At 49.7% G+C, this 3,210-nt stretch overlaps 1 protein-coding gene across 1 annotated transcript; it reads left to right on the forward strand.

The window, feature by feature from the left end:
- Positions 1 to 941: 941 nt before the first annotated feature.
- On the forward strand, positions 942 to 2,778 carry DACRYDRAFT_87031 (alpha/beta-hydrolase; the record flags this gene model as incomplete). Its single annotated transcript, XM_040776795.1, has 6 exons — positions 942 to 1,160; positions 1,252 to 1,569; positions 1,624 to 2,046; positions 2,158 to 2,366; positions 2,418 to 2,452; positions 2,495 to 2,778. The coding sequence occupies 6 exons, from the start codon at positions 942 to 944 to the stop codon at positions 2,776 to 2,778; spliced, it is 1,488 nt and encodes a 495-aa protein (XP_040631663.1).
- Positions 2,779 to 3,210: the final 432 nt, after the last annotated feature.

Here is a 3,210-nt window from a genome sequence, read left to right on the forward strand (position 1 = left end):
TGCACAGCAGGTCACCTGATTATCCAATCCTTCCAGCAAGTTCCAGCACATGCCAAGGTATACCAGCTACTTCCATGTCATAAAGGCTTAGTCATGTCTCTTGACCAAGCAATCAGCTGGTGCCCTGACACCCTTACAGAATGCCACAAGCAGGTTTGAATTCTCAATGGTAACCCCTTCATCAGGGTTAGAAGAGATGAGGTTGGATGGGATTGCATGACTCATGTGACCACATGAATTGGTCCTTGCTTATTCAGCATCTGCATAGCAATGACATGTGGCCTAAGTATGCATCAAAGGCACATATAAGGATTTGATGCACCACTCTCCAACCACCCAATAGCATAAACCAGTGACATGACCAAGTAGAGTGTCAAGAGCAAGGGGTGGCCTGTATGCAAGCAGTTCAAGGAGGTGGTGATGAGATCAAGGCCAAAGCAGAGAGAGTGGGGATGTCATTTGAGTGGTCATCACTGCATGTCCGACCGGAGCCGAGACACGTTGGCCAGATCACTCCGACTGCCCGTTATACTCTTTCTACGACGCACCGATACTCCATAATACTTCTAATTGCATCTCGGATTCGAACTGGCCTCCTTTCGACGACCATCTTGAAGTCGCACTCATTCTTGTCAATGGAGCGACGCTCTTGACGAGGCTGTTGATGCGCCGGTCATCTTGTTCAAGTCAGTTTCTGCAAAGCGAGCTCCAACAAGAAGCCTGCAGTGCAGCCATCTAGCTCCATCTGGATTGGACAGCCTTTTTTTAGGATGTCTCTAAGAGTTCTGACGACTTGGAGCATCTGATGCATCGCATATCATCCACACCTGTGCTGGCGATTCGTGGCGTAAACAATCCACGATGGACCACTCAGACCTGCCTATAAATGCTAACCACTCCGTGAAGGCTTCGCGCAACCTCATCTCGCATGCATCCTCGTCATGCTTATATTGGCGCTTTGGTATTTCGCTGCTTTGCCTCTTTCGAACGCCGTCGATCCCCTAGTCGACCTCGATTACAGCCAATACCGTGGGATAGCTCGCGGAACTGGTGTCACCGAATGGTTGGGCATTCGGTATGCTACTCCACCCACAGGAGACCTGCGCTGGAGGGCCCCACAGCCGCCGCAGCATGAAGATGGAGTTATGGAGGCCGATAGGGTAAGCTCACCCTATACGCCATGTGAACGGTATGCTGATCCGTGACATACTACAGCATGGTCTCCTATGTCTCTCGACTCCGGGCAACTAGAACCCGGATGATCCTACCACCTCAGAAGATTGTCTATTCCTCGATGTCTACGCTCCAAGCAACGCTACTCCCTCTTCGAAACTCCCTGTCTATTTGTTCATTCAGGGAGGTGGCTTCAACGAGAACTCCAATGCCAATTACAATGGCACGGGCTTGATCAAGGCATCTGGAATGAACATTATCGTCGTGAACTTCAATTATCGCGTTGGACTATTCGGATTTCTTTCGAGCACAGAGGTTGTGGCCAATGGCACCACCAATGTTGGCCTACTGGACCAGCGGATGGTCATGAAATGGGTACAGAGCTACATAACGAGGGTACAGTCCTTATGATGTGATTCGTACGTAGTATCTCACTCACTCTGAAAACAGTTCGGTGGTGATCCGTCGCATGTTGTCATTGGGGGAGATAGCGCCGGCGCTGCAGCCGTGCTTTATCATCTGATGGCGTACGGCGGCCGTGACGAGGGCCTTTTCCATGCCGCAGCTGCCGAATCATCGTCTTTCGGGAACATGTTCAACGTGTCCCAATCCCAGTATCAGTACGATACTATCATCGAAAGAGTCGGATGTGGACACGACCAAGTTGAAGACACCCTCGGCTGTATGCGCTCACTCAATGCATCATATCTGCAGAAGAACAACTGGAACATTCCCTACCCTAACCTGGGATCAGGAGCCAGCCCCCCGCTCTATATGTATGGACCCACTATAGACGGCGACTTTATCACGGATGACAGCTATCGTCTTCTTGAGCAAGGGAAGTTTGTACACGTTCCAGTCATATTTGGGTGCGTCAACCTCGTATCTTGCAAGTAAGGCTACTCGATCACTGATATATGTCACAACGATGACACTAATGGCGGTACCGACTTCACTGTCAATTTAAACACGTCGACGTACGAGCAAATGGATCAATTCCTTCTGGATCAGTTCATTATGATGACACAAGAGCAGCTGAACAAAACAAATGCCATGTACCGACCTGCAGAGACGTATCGAAACCAAGGCCCGTTGTGGCGTGCGCTCAGCAACGCGTACGGCGAGATGAGGTACATGTGTCCAGGTCAGGCCGTCGGCAGCGCATTCAGTAGTGCTGGTACCTGGATCTATCGGTATGCCACAATCTACCACGTGAATGATTAGTACCGAACTAAGTCTCGCAGCTATAACGTCATGGATCCACTCGAAATGGAAGGGGGTTACGGCGTACCACATACAATCGAGATCAATGCCATCTGAGGCCCATATAACGTCGCTCCCGGTTCCGCACCAGCATCGTACTATCCGGGTCAATCAAACGCCGCGATCATTCCAATCATCCAGGGGTACTGGACGAGCTTCATACGTACCTATAATCCGAACATCTATCGCCTTGCCGGGTCGCCAGAATGGGTTCAGTGGAACGCATGGGCGAAAGACAGACTCCTCTTCCAGACGAATGCTACAGCTATGGAGATTGTTGATTACGGACAGCAGGCGAGGTGTGCGTATTTGCAGTCCATAGGCGTTTTGACGCAACAGTGATAATGTGATCTGTGATCGTGTATGTGATATCGCATTTAAGAATATCTGAGATCCGAAGTGTAAAAAGGTGATGTTTGTTATACCAGATCCACCACAAGCTTGTCCAGGAGGATTGTGGGTTTTATACACGTTGCTGGTCCAAAGATGAACTCCAGTCTACGGGGCTAATAGACTAATATGAGGAAGCCATGAACGGCTCAGACGATGATGAAACTGCGTTGGCCGCAACTGAGCCTCTCGTCACTATGACAGTTGCACTCTATCATGTGAGTTCCTGAGTGGGTGAGTTATGTGTGTCGGCATTTAAGTATGTATAACGAGGATCAATATGAACTGTATAATGGGGATCAATATGACGGAAGAGGACGGTGAAGACGAGGGTGGAAGTACGTAGAACAGGGCAAAATGCTTCAACGCCTTTGTGGCGTAGCG

The sequence above is a fragment of the Dacryopinax primogenitus genome, assembly GCF_000292625.1.
Source record: "Dacryopinax primogenitus strain DJM-731 SS1 chromosome Unknown DACRYscaffold_3, whole genome shotgun sequence".
NCBI classification, from domain to species: domain Eukaryota; kingdom Fungi; phylum Basidiomycota; class Dacrymycetes; order Dacrymycetales; family Dacrymycetaceae; genus Dacryopinax; species Dacryopinax primogenitus.